General features: G+C 44.8%; 1 protein-coding gene across 2 annotated transcripts in view; it reads right to left on the reverse strand.

Moving 5' to 3' along the window:
- Positions 1-18,800, reverse strand: part of ASTN1 (astrotactin 1) — a 356,269-nt gene that overhangs the window by 95,113 nt on the left and 242,356 nt on the right. For both annotated transcript variants that reach the window (XM_070768489.1, XM_070768488.1), the window contains 3 exons: positions 11,112-11,278; positions 7,774-7,968; positions 6,303-6,430 (listed from right to left, as the gene is read on the reverse strand). In XM_070768489.1, coding sequence (XP_070624590.1) covers positions 6,303-6,430; positions 7,774-7,968; positions 11,112-11,278 — 490 coding nt within the window. The remainder of the gene's footprint in view (positions 1-6,302; positions 6,431-7,773; positions 7,969-11,111; positions 11,279-18,800) is intronic.

Below are 18,800 nucleotides of genomic sequence, written 5' to 3' on the forward strand. Positions count from 1 at the left end.
TTTCAGATGCTCTTCTTTTAGGGCATTAAGCTTTGTGATGCCAGTTTTACTTCTGCATACTCTGGCTTTTAGCCTTTATGTTAATCGGAGAAGAATATAAAGGAAATTCTAACTTTATAAGTATAAGACTGCAGTCACAGGCCTCCAAGGTATGTTTTCTTAGAGTTATAATGTGCATGTTTTGTAAAATTGTTCTATGAAGCACACATTCTCTAGTGATGCTAGCTCATCAGCTTGCTGCTATTTCAGAAACTCTATTAATAAAAAGATAGCAAGCCTGATAAATAAAGATTGTTTTCAATATATCAGAAAACATTCCCTTTAAGGGAATTGTTTCCTAGCAGGAAAACAAAAGGGCAGGGAATCAGGAGGTGGGACCTGGCCAGGGGATCTAGTGGTTCCCAGCGTTGCATCTGTAAAGTGAGCAGCTGAGTTGAGATGACCCCTGGCCTCCTTTTCAATTCTGTAATTCCAATCAGTGTGATTTGGGGCTCAGCAACTCATTTCTTTCAGTTTTTGTATCTGAAAAATAGGGGATAATAGAATTCATCCAGGCTACTTTATAGGTAGGTTATCAGGACAAATAAAGTTACAGGTACAAAAGCCCACGGAGAAAATATGAAGCATCATGCAGATCATTACCCCTAACTGGGTGAACCTGACATTTGTTAACTGATTTTTTGTTATAAATTCCCAGGCCTTGGTTCAGGTCGACAGAGGGAGGAAAGCAGAAAGTAAGCTTGGATGTTGGGGGTGAGCAGGGGTGACAGTGTCTCACACTCAGCCACGTTGAGCCAAACATCTGAACTCCATTACTTCACTGCTAAACAGCAATCTACCAAGTGCATTTACCCTACACCACACTCAGGGAAACAGTTACGTAACTGTGAAGGCTCGGGAAATGATGTTCTGTGCTCACTTACAGATAATACTTCCATTAGTTAAAAAGAAAGGGATATTTTAAAGTATGTATTTTCTTGCTGAGTCATAGGGTTCTTTCTCAGTGTGCCCTTGCAATGCAGTGAGTTTTAGTTTTTTCTTTTATTATTGTTTGGGATACTTTTGTGAATGGCTTTTTTTCCAAACAAAATATCTATTTTCTCAAGAAAGGAGATTATTTTTCTGTTCATATGCTTGAAAAAAGAATGACTTAATAGAACTGTGTGAAAGAAAGGAGGAAAGGAAGAAAAGAAGGAAGGAAAGGAAGAAAAGAGAAGGAAAGCAAGCGGGCAGGCAAGGAAGATAAGGAGGAAAGAAAACAGAAAGAAGGAAGGAGACAAGGAAGGGAGGGAGGAAGAAAGAAAATAAGGAATTTAGTCTACTCCTGTTATTTTATTGAAATGTCAAGGGGATGTTTAATCCCCAAAGCGCTGAAGATAAGAGTCTGCTTCCTTTGGATGAACTTGAAGAAATTCCAAAACAGCCCAGAGCTCTGAATCTTCACATAGGATTTCTTGATTATGGCACGCAATATGCCCATGGATGTGGCCTCCTCTGCCTCCTTGGTCTGCCTCTACACTCTCTTCTTTTCTCAACTGAGAGACTGAAAATCAAATGGACAATAGCCAGGCCACATGAAAACTAGAACTCTGACAATCTACAGCAACCAGCCCAAGAAGCGAGCCTACCATCTCTAAGTCAGACTTGTAGGAAGTCAGACCACTATCTATTGGAAGTTCAGCAAGCCAAACAGTAACTCCTGTAACAATCAAGCCAAAATCAGCAGGACTTGATTAAGACTTGATTAATAACTGACAGCTTCCCTAAGTTTTGTTCTTGCTTGCAAGTTAGGCTCCACCAGAGAGAGTCACATACATCTCCTAAACATTTACCTAAGAATACCTCCCTCCTGGTTAGTTGGGTCACCTACCTGCCAACAGCCTACATGCCAATCAATGCCTATCTGAAGCCCTCCTTTTTTTCCACTTTACAGCTTTCCTATTTCTCTGTCTCTTGGTCTCTGCAAAAAAGCAGGTGATGGTGGCTGACCCCCTCGCTGTGTGTAAGTAGCCTTCACTTGTTCCCATTTTGTTGGTCTTCATTTATTTCCACACGCTTATAACACCCAAAAGGCTAGTCAAGCTTTGAGTTCTTAACTGTTTTGATAAGGAGGAAAGAAGTCTGCAAGATAAAACACATACATCAGTAACTTCCCAGTATATATATATTTTTTTTTGGCTGCACTGGGTCTTTGTCGCTGTGTGCAGGTTTTCTCTAGTTGTGGAGAGCTTCTCTAGTTGTGGCACGTGAGTCAGTCTAGACTAGGTCCCCATTGTGGTCCAAGAATCCCTGAGGGAGCCTGAGATCCGTACATGGAATATTCAAGGTCCTGCCTTTTCCAACTACAGAAAGCATGGGTTTTCTTCATATACTTTGACCCAAACAACATATTAAAATAAATTGAATGCAGAGGTGAGAATTCAGCTGTCTTCTATAAAGTCAGCCCACCAGGGCTTCCCTGGTGGTTCAGACGGTAAAGCGCCTGCCTGCAATGCGGGAGACTCGGGTTTGATCCCAGGTCGGGAAGATCTTCTTCGTTGTGGTGTGTGGGCTTCTCATCGCAGTGGCGTTTGTTGTGGAACACAAGCTCTAGGGTGCGTGGGCTCAGTAGCTGGGGCACACAGGCTTAGTTGCCCGGTGTCTTGTGGGATCTTAATTCCTGGGCCAGGGATCATACCTGTGTCCTCTGCACTGGTAAGCAGACTCTTACCACTGGATCACCAAAGGAAATCCCTCCAGTACTTTCTTTAAGCCTATAATTCTGTTATGTGTAAGAGGATTCTCTAGTTAAATAGATTAGGGAATTTCTGGACTAAGTAAAAGGTGTTTCTTTAGGGCAGGACTTCTTGGAATCTCTTCCATGCTCAGGTGTTACAAATTGCTGAGAGGTTGATGCTATAGTCTTTCCAGAGGAATTTGAAGATAACCTACTTATGAGTGGAGCACTGTTTTTTCATAAAAAAAATGAAATAAAATGCTTGAAAATGCTGATATTGAAGAATTTGAAGATCATTTTTTGCTCTGAAATCTTGTGAGCTTAAAGTTTTATGGGGATTTAGACCTATAATAGTGCATAGTGAGGCACGCTATGACATTCTCTGTATGACTCTCAGGAAAGATATAATTAAAATGCTACCAGAACTAGAAAATAAATATGGAAGAAATGTGGTCAATAGTCTCTTTAACTGATTCTTTTTTTTTTTTTTCCAAATATTTATTTATTTGGCTGGTCTTAGTTGTGGCACATAGGGAATCGTTTTACTTTTAGTTGTGTGTGTGTGTGCTCAGTCTCTCAGTTGTGTCTGACTCTTTGCAGCCGCATGTACTGAAGGAGAAAACAGACAGAGCCTGACTCCATCTTAGGCCAGGCTGCGAACATTAGGCTACACGCATGGTCACCCTCCCAGTGGATTCTGAACTTTGTGCCCGGTGTCTATAGAAATGGCATACCAATGGAAAACCAGACTCCCCAGATAAAAGAGCCTCAGGACTTGGACTTGGACTCCCCGTTGCCTAAAAGAATATGCTAATTATCTCTGTAACAGAACAAAGTGGTAAATTCCATTATGTTTATCGGGCTATGACCACAGGCCTATTGATAAATACCCACTGTTTATCTAGTCTTGTGACACATGAATCATGGGTTAACTTTGATCATATCTCTCTTTTACCTTGTCCAGGCTAGTTTCAAGGAATTTGGGGAGATGGGTTTGAACAAGTACACTTAGGGTATATAAAGTTTTCACAAAAACTGGTCTGGGTCCTTGGCCAAGAGGAGACTCTGCCTTGGGCCCGCCGGTGTAATAAGCTGCACTCCACTATCTGCATTGTCCTTCTCAATGAGTTTGTTTACCGGAATGTGTGGCTACAACAGTACTGCAGCCCGCCAGCCAGGCTTCTCTTCCTATGGACTTTTCCAGGCAAGAATCCTGGAGTGGGTTGCCATTTCCTACTTCAGAGGATCTTCCCCACCCAGGGTACAAACCTGTGTCTCTTGCATTGGCAACTGCAGCACGCAATTAGTTGCAGGATGTGGGATCTAGTTTCCTCACTAGGGGTAAAGCCTGGGTCCCCTGCACTGGGAGCATGGGATCTTAGCCACTGGATCACCAGGGAAGTCCCCCTTTTAACTGATTCTTCTAGTTATTCCAGGCTTTGAAAAAACAAGACTGATTCCTTCTTACGTCAAAGGAAATACCTACTCTTAGTCTAACTGGTATCACTTTTTAATCAAAATAGGTTAAAAAATAAAAGGCTGGGAATAAAATCAGCAGGTCACAAAAAATTCTCTCTATACTTTTAGGAATGCCATTGCCTCAAACCCTGAAAAAGGAAGTGTCCCACCAGGACATCCTTCTCCTTTGGCCTCAGATATGCCAAACCAGGAGGGGTCCAAGGACATGGGGAAGAAAGATATTTCCCTTGCGGATGAGAACCAAGTTTGGATCTTTTTCTTATTTCCAAAGATGGAGATTCAGACACATGTTTTCCTGATGTTTCTCAGACCTGTTCTCCCCCCAGCCCCAAAGTTCAGGTCGCATCCAGGACTGCGTCCTCCAGCCTGGCATCTGAAGCCCAGCTCCTCACTTTCGTGTAAGTTCTAACCTGTGAGCAAGTTGTCCTGGTGACTCACTAAACAGAAGCCAGGTGGTTTAGCGGTGGTGTGGAGCCTGTCCCGCTTCTGTGTGCCATCTCACACCTCCTTTACAAGGCATTTTACACACGCTCAGGAAGTGTTTCTCAGCAAATGACATGGAAACAAGAAAACCAGATTGCCAAACACTAGCAATGTAGGCTGCAGTAATACACCCAGAGGTGCACTTTAATTTTTTCAGAGGTGTGTGTGTGTGTGTGTGTGTGTGTGCAGGCACATGTGCATGTGTGCAATATTTTAGAAGGCAGGTTATTTATATTTATTTCCAGTACAGAAAATATCTAATTGTTTTCTCTCTTGTTCTTTTTCCTTCTGCTATAAGGGAGACACAATTTGGGAGCTTGAGTGTCCATATTTTCTTTCTCCTTTGGTATATTTATTTATTTATTTATCTCCTTTGGTATATTTGTTTATTTACTAAACATTCATCTCACTATGCATCAGGAACTGCTCTAAAAACCTTACAAATATTTGTTCTTTACACTAATCCTATCAGAAAGGCAATGTTATAACACCCCTTTTTTACAGGTAAAAAAAACTGAGGCACAGAGAAGGTAAGTAACTTGTCCCAGATTGTACAGCCAGTGAAGAGCTGAGAACTGCTGTCAGGCTCCAGAGGCTGAGCTAGTAATCACTGCGCTATGCTACCTCAGATGGACCTGCTTTTAATCCCATTCCAGTCTAAAGGAATGTTTCAGACATGATATCTGAAAAAGGCTCACATTCAGTTCAAGCCATTCTTCAGAAAAGGGGGTAATAAAAGGGATAAAGGTCTAGAATAAGGAAGACATAGAATGGAGAAGGAAGAGGAGCATGGAGAAATGACCAAAGCTGACAGCAGACGAGCTCGTGTCCAGTCTTCTAGTAAGTGACGCCGAGTTCCCAGATGGCTGCGTCGTATGGGTCTCTGGAAACCTCTGAAGTGTCTTCTTTGGTCCAGGAAGCACTCACTGGGGTCTTCAGTGGCACAGAATGGAGAAGCATCCCCAGGTATGCCCACCTCTCCCAAGCACCTCATAACTTCATCCATAATGAGCCCAGGAGAGGAGTGCCACTGGGCTCAAAACAACATTGAGGAACAGGTGCCATGATCTCCATCTTACAACGGGGGCCATAATACCCCAAGAGACTGTGCTGTCTACTGTCACACAGCTGGAATGTAGCAGAGCTAGGACTCATCTGACAGTCAGACTCAGGGTCGTTTGACAACAAAGCTCTATCACTTTCTATTCCCTCACACTGCTCTCTAGGCGCTTGTCAGGGAAACACAGCCATCCACATGACAGACATTCAGCCTGGAAGCCATCCACCTTCTTTCTACCTCTACTCTTGACCCGGTCACTTCCTCTAATCCATTGAGAACTCTTCACTCTTACATATCTATTATCTCATTTGTTTTCAAAGCATCCCAATAAAGCTAGCAGGGAAAGGTATTATTATGGCCATTTTGCAGATAATTATGTAATAATATTGGCTGTTTTACTGACAAATAATCCTGCTGATGTTGTTTTAGGACTGAGCTTTTAGCATGTATCAAGGAAATCACAGGCTTTGAAACCAAGATAAGCAAGGTCAAGACTCTTGAGCTCCTAAGGTCACAGGGAGCTGCTTGCTTCTGCCAGTTAAGTAAGGTGCATGGTACACTCACCAGTCAGGAAGTCGGGGTCTGGGGTGGGCTCCGAGATTTCCTCCAGGCACTGATTCTCCAGGGGGACAGTGGCCACCACAAGACCGTCTGGCAGTTGCTGGTCTAAACCTCGAGCAAAGTTGTTTTGCCTGAAAACAGAGGCAGACTTTCATCTCTGAGTATTCAGGTGAGCCCCAGTCGTCAGTGGGGGAGCTGTATCTCATCCCACGGTGGACCAAATATTCCCCTCGTGGTGAACCCCACTCAGTGTACATGTCTCAAGTAAGATTCGAGTGCGAGAAGTAAGGTGAGGGCTGGGGGAGATGAGAAACAAACCTGCTGAAAAGGTCTACTTACAAGACAGAGAATATTCTTCCCTCCCTTCCAGTTCTTACTCCCTGAGCCCCTCTCCACAGAGCAAATGCAGCCACCACAATATTTCCCATGAGACCTCACTGCTTGCCATTGGCAAACGAGGTCCCAGGATAAGAGGAGAAATTTTATAAAGTCTACTGTCTGTAACAGAAAATGCGGCTGACTCTAAGAACTAGCTCGAAAATTGACTATAGGTTTTTTTCTTGTAAGAACCCAGACCCAGCTTGCTATCAATTGCTGGTCCATATTATAACACTTTCATCATCATCTTTACCTGAAATGCATGGGTTCTGAGGAAGATGTACTCAAATAACCTAAGCTAGATGAAGGACAGGGCTCAAATGGAGAATTTCCTAGAAACAGTCTAAGTCAGTGGTTTGAGACATTTTGTTCTCCGGATCCTTTTTACTCTTAAAAAATAACTGAATACTCCAAGTAGGTTTTTTTTGTATATCTATCAACACTTACCATTTATCAATTTCATATTATAAAATGAAAGAAAAATTTTAAAATCCTATTGATCCATTTTAAATGATAGTAATAAACCCATTTAATATTAACTTGTTTTGAATAATGATGACAAGTGGCAATACTTTACATTTTTTGCAAATTTTTTAAATGTCTGACTTTATAGAAAACAGCTGAATTCTCACCTCTGCATTCAATTTATTGCGATATATTGTTTGGGTCAAAGTATATGAAGAAAACCCACACTCTCTGTAGTTGGAAAAGGCAGGACCTTGAATATTCCCTGTAAGGATCTCAGGGTCCCTCGGGGATTCTTGGACCAAAATGGGGACTTATTCTAGATTGACTCACATGCCAAGACTCAGAGTGATGACAGAACCTGGGCACTTTGTGGTGGCTTCCATGGAAAATCTTACAGTCCCTGCCTGGACAAGGTAAAAATTTACTTAACACTTTACTGTTCATGGTTCTTGGGTTCTGGAAGAAGGAGTATAAACCTAGAAAAGACCAGGGGGCAGAATTAACCTATCCTTTTAGGGTTGCATTTACGTGGATCCAAGATACAAGACTTTATGCTGGCTTTATGGCCCATCAGGGACAAGATTCATCAACAGCCCTGAATAACCAGCTCTATGGATGTGGGGTTCACCTGAATGTTCCTTTCAGCACCTGTCCAGCCGCCACTTCCTTGGAATGGTTATTGTAACCAAAGAACATCTCCCCAAAGAGGGTCTGGTTCATGGGAAGCTCTCTGCTTTCCCCACAGTCACCTCCCTCTGGGCATGTCTCCGTGATGAGTTGGCAAGAGCGTCCGTCCACACCAAGCTTGTAATCCTCGATGCATCTAGCATAGTGGAAAACTCAAGATAAGAAGTTACTCCATCAATAAGCCATGCAGCCAACTCCTAGGTTGGGGGAAAAAAGATGCCTTCAGAAGAGTGTTGGATAGCCAAAGATTATGAGTATCCTGAATTGATTTTGTCCCCTTTATAACTCAGTTTCTTAGGTCTATAAATGGAGTCTCCTTGCATTATGTGATCATACAGAACCTCTCACCTTTCCTTCGCAGATAAGTGCTTTCCAGAGCTCTGCAGTTCTCTCTCCTCTATATGTATGATTTCCCAGATACGGTAAGAAACACTGGAGATAAGCTTATAAATGAATTAACATATTTATTACTCACTCCTTGGAAACCTTTTTTTTTTTTTTAATTGGAGTATAGTTGTTTTACCATGTGAGTAGACACATTTAAATCCAAGATGTTCTAGAGCCTTTCTCCAGAACAATCTATATGGTCAGACCCTGCATTTGTTTGGAGGGTAATTAGGCAGCAAAAAGAATGACACTTAACAAATTAATAACCTTCTAATCTGGTCCTGTGACAAGTCAACTAAGAAATTAAAAAGATTGATCATCTTGCAGCTGTGTTCTGTTTGAACGTGTCCAAACGCAAGATCAACCTGTATTAACTCCCCTTCATTCAGAGTAGCCTTCCTGAACGAAATAGTTACTAGGACATGCTGTGTGGACACCTCCTGGGCGTCCTCCCCATTAAGCATGTGCAGTTACTTTAATGGAAGAGCAATACTAATGTTGGTAAACATGGGTCAATGACCCATAAGTCATTAATGGGGCTCTACTTGTAGTTCTAGTGAGAAGAACATAATTTGTTCCTTCAAGTAAGAAATATTTTGATAAAGCTGTCATTTTAAAAGCATATTGATTTAATTTGGGTCTCTCCTTAGAAGCATTCCAAATTTAGAATTTATAGATATTCATGACATTAAAACACATCATTTATTGCTATCTACAGTAAATGTTGCAGTAAGATAAAGACCTCTGTTCTAAAGAGAGGAACAAATAATCACAGTTTTAAGTGCTGAGAAGCAATTTTATCACGGCAATACTGCTGCCCTTTACTGAATGACCTTGAATCAGTTGACTGACCTCTCAAGAGCTCCAGTTTCCACATCTGTAAAAGTGGGATAAACAGTAGCTGCTTTGTTGGGTTACTGAGAAGTTTGCATAAGATAAAGAAGGTGCCTAGCTTCTAATAGGTGCTCATTAAATGTTGCTATCCTCATTAGCAGAGGTACAAATGGAGCCTATGTTAAGGCAACGTTGTTGCAGCCTCTATTTACCATTTATATATCGCGTGAACAGGTGTAAGCAGAGCGCTTTAATTACAAGCGCATGTGATTTGGTCTTCCTAAAGAACCTCAAATCAAGGACTTCTTCTGGCAGGCTATATATATAGTGGCTTGGAGAGTGCTAAATATACATGTGTACCAAATCCTGATGAAATAGGAAAGAAAAGTCCAGTTAGGGACCTACTGCATGGTCTAAGCAACAGACTTGACTTGAGACCCACAAAGGAATGAAGGTTCCCTCTCAGTCCACCCTGAGCATCTCGACAACTTGCCCTCCCCCTGCCCCAGCTCCACCATTCTTTGTGCTCATGGCTGCACATTGCTGTTCAGCTGGCCAGTCATGTCTGATTCCGTGCAGCCCCATGGACTGCAGCCTGCCAGGCTTCCCTGTCCTTCACTATCTCCCCGAGCTGGCTCCAACTCATGTCCATTGAGTCAGTGATGCCATCCAACCATCCCATCCTCTGTTGCCCTGGCTGTGTGTCCCACTGTAAACTCCTCTGAGAGGGAGGAGAACAGACCTCACATCCTGCTCTGTCTCCTACACGTGACACTTAACTCGTTTGTCTGCACAGAGTGGGTGTTCAGACACGTTTGTTAAATAAATGAGTGTGATGCAACTTTGGCTACATTTACTTCATTAATTGAAGTGGGTCAATCATAATGATACCATTATAGAGGCATTAAAATAGAGATCAAGCTTCCATTTATGGAATGGGATTTTACAAAAAAAAAAAAAAAAAACTAAACAGGAATATTGCTCAATTGCAAAGAAAGAAAATAAAATGAAATACAATAAAATAACATTACTAGTCCGCTGAATAATGTTCTCATGATTATTATTCAAGGCAGGCACTGGCTTTTAGCAACAATCCAGCATAGCTTTATTCCTATAAACACTGATTTGCATTGCAAGCCTATTGAATTGTGAGATCCTTGAGGACAAGAACTACATGTCCTTCATCTTTGCAGCCCTGTGGCCAACAGGGTATATGGCATAAAATCAGTGCTCTCCCTGACAGGCAGGAGAGGAGAGACAGGGAACGAGGTGGGGGAGGTGAGCTGGAGGAAGAGGAGGAGGAAACCACGGCTGCAGAAGAACAGGCCAAATCTTTACTTACTTTATAAATACACCATGAAAATATTTTTAAATATAATTCCAGTCAGTGGTATAAATTTAAATTTTGAGGGAACTGCAGAATTTTTGAAAAACCAGAGAGGGCCTGAATTCTAGTGCTCATCTTCCCACTTAGCAACTCCCCAGTCTTGAGGGTCTCAACCTCACAGGTGCATTACTTATTTTTATCAACTGTAAAATGGTGTGGCATCGCCTGCCCTCATGGGGCGAGCCTTAGAACAAATGACGGGACCAAGCCGCTCCATGGGAAATGGCTCTTTACACTGAAGATCGTCTACGTCTGAGGGAGTATGGCTGCACCAAATGCTGGGACTTCAGCGGCAGAATTTAACCATGCCTGCACTCCCGCCTCGTCCCTTCTTTGATACGTGATTAGCTTTACATAATCTTCCCCAGGCTTTTGGACCACAGCATCCTATTGTCACAAAGCAATTAACACAGCACCACAAAACACAGTTTGGAAATTCTAGTGTAAGCTGGCAATGACTTAGGGGTTTTTCCCTCATTGTCTGTCAGTACTGACATGAGACTCCCTGAGGGTCCTCCCAACTCTGACTCTAAAAATGCTCCTCTTCCAGTCCTGAAGGCAGTTTCCTCAGACCTAAGGGCTGGCCTAGGTCGACCAGTTCTCTGTGATCTACTTTTCTGAAAGTCCCACATCCCCACCAGTAGGTTGGCCTTGAGGGCAGCTCAACTCACCCACAGAACATGAGGATGTTGTACACGGCAGGGTCATCCGGGAAGGGCGCCATCTGCTGCAGACACAGCTGCTCACAGCCCCCGTTGAAGCCATCAGAGCAGTCCACCCCAATGTGGCGGTCGTAGCAGCCGGAGCTGTCCTTCATGGGGCTGAGTCCGGAGGGACACTGGCACAATCAGAAAGCATCCACACAGGTGGGTGAGCCAGGGGCCGGGGTTCTCTGGGAACCAGAGTGTAGCCACTGATGCCTATTTTTAGCACTCAGACTTGAAGCCGTCAACACTGGTAAGTCGTGCACGAATTTCCCACTAAGCTGGACTCCCTGTAAAAGCAAGGGACCTCTCGCTGCTTCTCCCTGGGCACAGATCACACACATCTGCATTAAAGCTGATCCCTCCAAGCAGGCTGGAAGGGAGCACGGTGGCAAGACAGCGCCGAGGTGCCCCGGCCTCCCAGCTGGGCCTTAGGCTGGCAGGAGAGTGGAAGCTGGATGGGCCGGAACTAAAATGCATTTGCAGGGATTCCTTTGGGCAAGGGGCAGGGAGTGCTGCTGTTTGGACTTTGGATTGATAGGACTTTATTTTTTATGTTTCAAAGCACTTTGTCAATGTTGGTGATGGATGGCGGTGTTGGAGAAAGTGGACTGAGTCAGGGCTGCGAGCTGGAAGAAGGAAGTGGACCTTCTCCATGACCTTGAAGGGAGGTTTGATGGCTCTTCTTGTGATGGTCCTGCCTCGAGGATGCCCTGGGGAAGATGCACAGTCAAGGGCGTGACCTCAAGGACCCACAGGGGCCACACTTGGGTTTGGGCTTTATCCCAGTTCCCTGGACACTCAGGGTAAAACATTTAGCTTTTTCTACACTGCCATGTCCTCCATAAATGTCTCAAGAATGACAGCAAAGGAGGTGATCCAGGAAGAGATAACTGGTCAGGTCTCAGGGAGGACAGGGAGGCTTGGGGAGCAGTAGGAAGGCTCACAAGGCACCCATGGTAAGCCAGGCAGTGGCCAACATTCCTACATCTTACTTATATAAGCCTCACAGCATCTCATAAGGTAAGCAGGCTGATCATCCTCAATTTACATGTGAAGACACTGGGGCACAGAAAGCTTAACCTTCCTAATGTCACACGGCTGATCACAAGAGGACCATCCTAAAACCCTGGCTGGCTGGCTGTGGAGTCCATGACTTGGTTGCTCCGTCATCACCTCACAGCCACATCAGGCTCTCATGCAACAGTCACCGTAAACTGAACACTTACTAGTAGCTCTTGCTTTGTTATGTGCTAAGTCACTTGAGTTGTGTCTGACTCTTTGCGACTGTAGCCTGCCAGGCTCCTCTGTCCATGGGATTCTCCAGGCAAGAATACTGGAGCGGGTTGCCATGCCCTCCTCAGGGGATCTTTCTGACCCAGGGATAGAGCCTGTGTCTCTTATGTTACCTGCACTGGCAGGTGGATTCTTTACCACTAGCACCGCCTGGGAAGCCCATATTATTCTCATTTAACAGACTTGGAAACTATTAGCATTGCCAATTAATGCATAAACTTCTCACCTCACTGGACTCCATCTAAAAGCCAAAGGATATTTTTTTTTTCCAACCTGCTTCCTCTGTCTATGCAATAGAGGCTGTATGTCTGCATTACAATGGATTCTTTCCAACAGGATGGAAGGAGACAGATAACTTGCCCAGGGTCCAGCAGTCTGTATGGGGCAGAGCTGGGCAGGTCTGTCTAGATCTGACCTACTATCAGCTAGCTAACACACTCCTTCAAAACTGGAACCAAACCAAAAAATGCCTTTAAAAACTCAGTGGAACCCTGTTAAACACTGCCCCTCCTGCCCTGCTGCCTGGCTAGCTACTGCTCCTGATTGCCAAGCATCCTGACCTAGTAGCCTGGAGCTGTCACAGGTGTGGCCCTGAAAATCCACCTCCCTGCCCTCCATGCTTCCCAACTGAAGATCACAGCAGGATCACACTGTTTGCTGACGCTAATTTTGCAATTTCCCAAACAAATGCCCCCCCCCCCCCCCCCCCCCCGCCACCAGGGGCCTGCCAGGCTTCCAGCCTGGTCCATCCCCTCTCTCCCCACGAAGCCAGCTGGAGTGCTGGAAGGTGACAGCATTTAAAGATGCTTCCAAGGGCTTCCTCGTGCCATGCAAACCCAGATGTTTCAGATGCTGGTAAACAAGCAAACGAGGCAGCTGAGGATTGCACCCCACATTCTGTTAGCCCCCCAACTCATCCATTTTCTTTGCCACCCAGCTGTTAGGCCAGATGTGGCACCAGAAGGGAGCTGGCTTCACCGCTGTGAGGCTGCCCAGGCATGGATGCGGGTACTGAAACATAGACATTTGATTGGAATTAAATGGGCTGCACTGGTTGCCACGAGTTCTTTTTTTTTCCTTCTATGAAGCTTGAGAAAAGCCATCAGAGAGACAAAGCCAGTACTCTTGTTATTCCCACCTCATGTGGTTTCAACCCTTGTACCAGCTAGCTGTCTCAGTCATCAGCCAGGACTCCCCATCTTCTCAACCACCCGCTTTGTTTCAGAATGCCCCATCAGGTGTAATGTTTGACAAAGATGTCACCAAAGAAACCCGAGCAGGCTTTGTTCCAAAATGCCCCAAACCTAGCACATGGGCATCTTGCCAGGCCCTGGTGTCAGATAACCATCGCTGTGCCAAATTGGACCACCTGATGTTTACACTTTCTCAGGAGATTTGGAAAGAAGACAGAGTTAGTTGCTTTGTCCAAGCTGGATATTCTTTTCTCCTAAGCAAAGCTAAAAATAATAATAACAGCTATTGGGAATTAAGCAATTCTATGTGCAGAACAATCTACATAAATTATCTTCAGTCCTAACTACACAATTAGACTTTTCCCCCCTCATTTCATAAAAGAACAAACTTAGACTGAAGGATTAAGTGGTAACTTGTTTCAAGTCACAGAGGTGAACAATGGCAGAATCAGAATTTGGATCTAGTTCTATCTGACCCCAAAGTTCAGTTGTGTCTCTTCAACTCGGCAAGGCTGCTTCTCAAGTGTGAAAAAAACCTGGATCTTGGGATCACTAAAAAATAAGTCAACGTGTCAACAAAATAAAGAAATCCTGCAGATGTGTTGTTTATCTGATTGTCTTAAGCAACTCCTCCAGTACATTCTGAAATCAATTAAGGATTTGTAGATTCAGTCTGATATTCTCTCTCTCTCCTCTTCTCTTCACACACACACACACACAAACACACACTGTATTATGGGTACATATATTTATAGGACAAAACACTGCAAACCATTCAAAGCAATGACCATGAAGGCAAGACAAGATCCTCAATCACTAAAAAAGATGCAATTATCTTTACTGCACTGTAACTTACTTGGGTTGCAGTTCAAAGTAAAAGATTTTTGAAAGATTTCCAGAAAAATAAAAAGCTGAAACCAAAAATAGTTTCCTTCTTAACCCTTGTTGAACTAGAACTTCCATCCCCAAGGAGTCTAATCAATCAAGTTTCCCATGGTATAAATCTGCTTCTGTTTTAGCCTGAATATTTTTTGTGCTATTGTCATCACATTTTGAGATTCTCAAAATCTGCATGTATATTGTAATTAGCCTCCAATTAAAATAAATAAATTTTTTAAAAAATGAAAAAAAAAATCTGTATGTAAATACAATGCAACTATAGGCTCTTATGCCTGGAGAATCTCAGGGACGGGGGAGCCTGGTGGGCTGCCGTCTATGGGGTCGCACAGAGTCAGACACGACTGAAGTGACTTAGCAGCAGTAGCATAGGCTCTAAATCATGGCCTTTTCCTAGAAGTCCTTAAAGCCAGAGACAAGTTGTCAGGAGAGAAATCCTGCCTCCAGGAGGAGTTTGTATTTTCCCTCTTCAAGGACTGGCTGCTCTCTTCTCCTGGCTTGTGGACAATCCCTCCACTTCTTCCTTAAAAGAGAACTGCCTGGAGACTTCCTTGGTAGTCCGGTGGTTGAGAATCCATGCTTCCAATGAAGGGGATGCAGGTTCGATCCCTGGTCAGGGAATTAAGATCCCATATGCAGTGCACCACAGAAAGACCCTGTGCTGCAGCTAGAGAAGCCTGCGCACCACAAAGAAGACCCCCGTAGTCAAAATAAAAGCAAAAACTTTTTTTAATTTAGAAAAAAAGAGAACTTTTTGATCAGGATTGAGCTCCAAGGTCAGATCTTAATCCGTCTTTGTGCATAGGTTACATTTAGCAGTTCAAGTAAGAAAACTCCATTTATTATGGCAACTACCCTCCCCCATCAAGAGGGTCTAATAAATGAGCTCATATTTCAGTGACCCCTAAAATACACAAGGTTAATCATCTTTCACGAGATGCTCATGGCTTCTTGACTTATTACTGGTCTAAAGCACGATGTGCTAATGAGATTAAAATGATTTTCCCCATTCAACTCCTTTTCTTCTCTGTCTTTTCCCTCTGTTTCTACCAATGCTTTTTGGTTGATTAATTACCTGGGAGTCTAGTCAAATCTCACTCAGCCTAAGACACACACACCTCAGTTCCAGACTATGAGATGAAGGCCCTGTTGGCAGATGAATATGACGGATGGACACAGGGTGTCTTCAGGGTCCCTGAGAGAAGAGGAACCACTTTTCTGCAGCTGAGCCTGCCTTGCTTTACCTGGATGATTCATAAGATACACAACTATAATTCCTACCCAAAATAGGCTTTTTTTTTTTTTTTTTTACAACACAGCAGTCTTATTCCTCTCATAATGATTTCCCTCACTGTTTGATGGGGACATGTAAGCCCAAGCCATGCAGTACTTCTCCCAAGGGGGAAAAGTTTGATTATGGAATGAAATTTATATTTCAACATCCTGCCCTTACTTCTCTGAAAGCCTCTGAGGCAGACCCTTCTGCTTACTGTCCTACAGAGAGATGGTCATCTGTAATGGTCTCTGCACAGCTGTGCTCCAGTAGAGGTGAAATGACACATTTCATGGGAAACCACTGCGGACAGCAAGTGGACAGAAGGGCGGCAGGGTCACTGGGTAATTCAAAGCTCATTAGAGTACGATGCTCTGGCAAGGAAGGTCATGTGTTCAATACACGAGAAGCGGGACAGCAGACCTCTTCCTTCCAAGGCCACAGTCTGCTCATCTCCGCATGTGCAGACACCTCCAGAAGCAGAAGGCATTTGGGGCAGAGGGGCACTGTCAGGATGAGTGTGAAGATAAGGAAGAAGCATTAGAGCACAGGTTTTCCATTTTATAGTGTTTTTTTATAGTTTTATAGTGTTGGAAATCATTTTCAAACTTTCAAATAAAGCCTTACATTAAGCCTCAACAGGTAGGCTTGATAAGGAACATGCTCTGGTTCAAGCTGGGAGAGAGGAGACTGGTGTTCCACCCACCAAGGCAGCCCCAGTCTCCACTGCTGTCTCCAAGGATGTCTGTGACATAGTCCCGGGAACCTGTGACAAAAGGGGCTTTTTAAGGCTCCTGAGATGAGGAGATGATCCTGGATTATCCAAGTGAGCCCAAGGGAATCACAGGAGTCCTTAAAGGGGAAGAGGGAGGGCAGAAGAGAAGAGGTGCTACAGAAGAATGGTCCGGAAAATGCAACAAAGCTGATTTAAAGATGGTGGAAGGGGACCATGAGTCCCCAAATGCTGGCAACCTTTGGAAGTGGGACAAGGCCAGGAATGGAGCCTCCAGAAAGGAACGCAGCCCTGCTCACACCCCGGTGTTAGCCCAGTGACACAGAACTGGATTCTCACCTACCAAGATAAGAAAACGGCTATTGTTTTAGGCCATCAAACCTGGGGTAATTTGTCATAGCAGCCATAGGCCACTAACTCAGGGACTCTGCAGGACGGCCTGGGGCTCCACCAAACAGAGCACCAACCTTTGTGCTATCCAGGTGGTTACCACTGCTCCCACCCACCATGCCACAATAGGGACAATGGGAAGCAGTAAGACCCATTGTCCGAGGTGGTAAAGGGTGGATCTCTGCTCTGGGAACCATTCCTGGGTTTAGCAATCCTGCCATGGAGTGTGGTTTGTTTTGGAACAGAGTGGACTGAGGCTGATACAGGGCTGAGCCTTTCACGGGCATTTGTTTCCTGTCCCCAGAGACTATATAAACAACAGGGCAATTAACTGAGTAGCAATTAACCCTGTGGGAGTCCATGCGTAGCAGAGAGACGTGCCCTGCCTTCCTAGAAAGAAGGAAGGTTGAGCAGCCAATGTGGACCACCCCACCTGTCTGGCTTGAATTCAGTCATGAAAATTTGTGGTTGAATATGGTCTCTTCCCACATCTCTGTCCCCTTTCCAGATCCCGTCAGGGCCAGCTCTGAGTGCCTCCTCTCCTTTCATAAGCATAAGCCTTTCTGGGGAAGCCTTTCAGTTCAGCGCCCAGAGAACTGAATGCCAGGGTTGCTGTGGATGGAGAGGAGGAAGGCAGCCGATTCTCCCCCCAAACTGCAGGTGCTACAGCTGATGCCCTTGTCCCCGGCCCACCTCCTGATGACATAGGGCCGCCGTGCTAAGATGACGAGGCTTTAGGAGGGTGCTGCTGCTCGGTGGAGTCAGATCAGGCTCAGTGTCCTCAGTAGGGTCACGGGATTATGATGTGGTCACCTTTCAAGTCCCAGCCTTCCTGCCTCAGGGATCCTGGGCTTCATGGCCAATGAGAAGCAGTCACTTGAATGGGCCTGGCCCCCTCCTCCCTCCAAGAGCCACGTGGGCCACTGACTTCAAAGTCTTACGCTAATGCCAAGCTCCGGTGTAATTGGGCAACTTCTCAGTGGCTCTGATTTGTAAATGCAGCAGCCCTACAGCAAATGCATATTCATCGTAACTATTCCTGTGAGTTCTGTCTCACAGATCACAGAGTCAAAGGTACAAAAATACATCAGCACGGCAGTATGCCAAGTGGAAGGGCCTAGGATCACCAACAGAAGGCAGCTGACAGGCAAACCCTGGGGGGCTCCGAGAAGGGGCAGAGGAGCGGGAAGAGATGGGGAATAGGTCCATGTGCACGTGTGTGTGTGCGTGGGCACGCTCAGACTCACTTGAGGGGAGGGATGTATACATAGGTGCACACGCAGGGTTTCAGTACTTAGAAAGACCCACCCGAGAGAGCACCAAGGATGGAAAGGTTAAAATCTGGAGGAAATGCAGGTTGAATAGCTAAAGAACAAAAAACAACAACAGCTGTCCCGGCTGGGAACTCCATTAGACAGTGAGACCGTCTCCCGAGGGGGCCAGTTGGGAAGTTCATTGCTTAAGACAACTGAGGGTGGAATAGGAAGCTGGGGAACCCCTGGGACATCCACTTACTACTGACTGCTTCTGGGAGACATGACCTAAAGAGCACTTTTCTTTGTTTCCTGGTAGTCTTCTCTGCCTTCTCTTCTTTTTGATGGACTGGCCAGGTCCTCCACCTCCCTGCCCCTCTGGTCTTTCTCTTTCCTTTTTCTTCATTTTCTGTCTTTCTCAGGAGAATCAGGCTCCTGTCAACTGCTGCTCAATCTATGAAGACTGGGGAGGTCTCAGGGCTCTGCACCCAGTACATATACATCTTTGATGGAGAACAGCTCCCTGCACAGAGCAGGTGCTCAGAGACAAGGAAGTGGGGGGTATGAAGGATGGAATTGGCCCAGCATCCTCCCAGCTTGCCCCTGCTCTGGGTCCCTTTA

This window comes from Bos indicus, chromosome 16 (genome assembly GCF_029378745.1).
Source record: "Bos indicus isolate NIAB-ARS_2022 breed Sahiwal x Tharparkar chromosome 16, NIAB-ARS_B.indTharparkar_mat_pri_1.0, whole genome shotgun sequence".
NCBI lineage: Eukaryota > Metazoa > Chordata > Mammalia > Artiodactyla > Bovidae > Bos > Bos indicus.